At 67.4% G+C, this 863-nt stretch overlaps 1 protein-coding gene across 1 annotated transcript in view; it reads right to left on the bottom strand.

Annotated features, from left to right (window-relative positions):
• VARS2 (valyl-tRNA synthetase 2, mitochondrial) overlaps positions 1-863 on the bottom strand; it is a 10,197-nt gene that overhangs the window by 5,402 nt on the left and 3,932 nt on the right. The window contains exons 11-13 of the mRNA XM_015570997.1: positions 663-753; positions 342-469; positions 140-246 (exon numbers count right to left, since the gene is read on the bottom strand). Coding sequence (XP_015426483.1) covers positions 140-246; positions 342-469; positions 663-753 — 326 coding nt within the window. The remainder of the gene's footprint in view (positions 1-139; positions 247-341; positions 470-662; positions 754-863) is intronic.

Here is an 863-nt window from a genome sequence, read left to right as displayed (position 1 = left end):
CCGGGCCCAGCCCTGGCCTTGCCCCAGGGCTCCGGGCCCTCGAGGTGCCAGGCCCGCCCTGAGGACACAGCAGCCTGACACCTACGCAGGCCTGCGTTCCAGCCCGAGGGGTGCAGCCCCCACGCCCTCCCGGGAGGCTCACCTGCAAATGGGCAGCACCATGGGGTGGCTCTGCAGGCCCCGGAGCAGGCCCCGCTCCCTCAGCGCGGACAGGATCTTCTCCCGGGCCACGAAGCGGTGCAGACCCTGAAAAAGGGGCAGCAAAGCTTCAAGGCCTCCCTGGAAAGGAGAAGGGGGCGGGGGGGTGCCCTCACAGGGTGGGGAACAGTAGCCGGTCCCACCTGCAGCCAGTCCCCACAGGCAGGGGCCATGGTCCCATCCTCCACAATGACACTCAGGGGGCGCAGGCCGTGGCGGGCCCCCAGCTCGGCGTCAGCAGGGCTGTGCGCTGGAGTCACCTTCACTGCCCCTGGGGAGCAGAGTCCGTGAGCACGGAGGCCAACCAGGTGTCGGCTTTCCATCGTGGCCCATGCCTCCCAGCCCTCCTACCTCTGTGCCTCCCCTTTGTGACCCCACCACCCAGACAACTCCATATGGGTTCCCCGCCTTTCCTCCTCCGCCCGGTCCCCATCCCCAGCACCCGGCTTCCCTGTGGCACTCACCCGTGCCCACGTGCGACTGGACAGCAGAGTCTGTGATGAGCGGGAGAAGCTGCCCTGTCAAGGGGTGACGAAGGTGTCGCCCATGTAGATGCTGAAGGGAAGGAGGGGTAGGAACAGGCACATGTGAGCAGAAAGGCCTGGGCAGGGCGGGAGAGCCCTGAGGATAAGTGGGGAGGACCAAGTCAAGAGCCAGAGGGGTCA

Source organism: Myotis davidii, unplaced genomic scaffold, assembly GCF_000327345.1.
Source record: "Myotis davidii unplaced genomic scaffold, ASM32734v1 scaffold988, whole genome shotgun sequence".
Classification (NCBI taxonomy): Eukaryota; Metazoa; Chordata; class Mammalia; order Chiroptera; family Vespertilionidae; genus Myotis; species Myotis davidii.
This window is presented reverse-complemented; position numbering and strand designations above follow the sequence as displayed.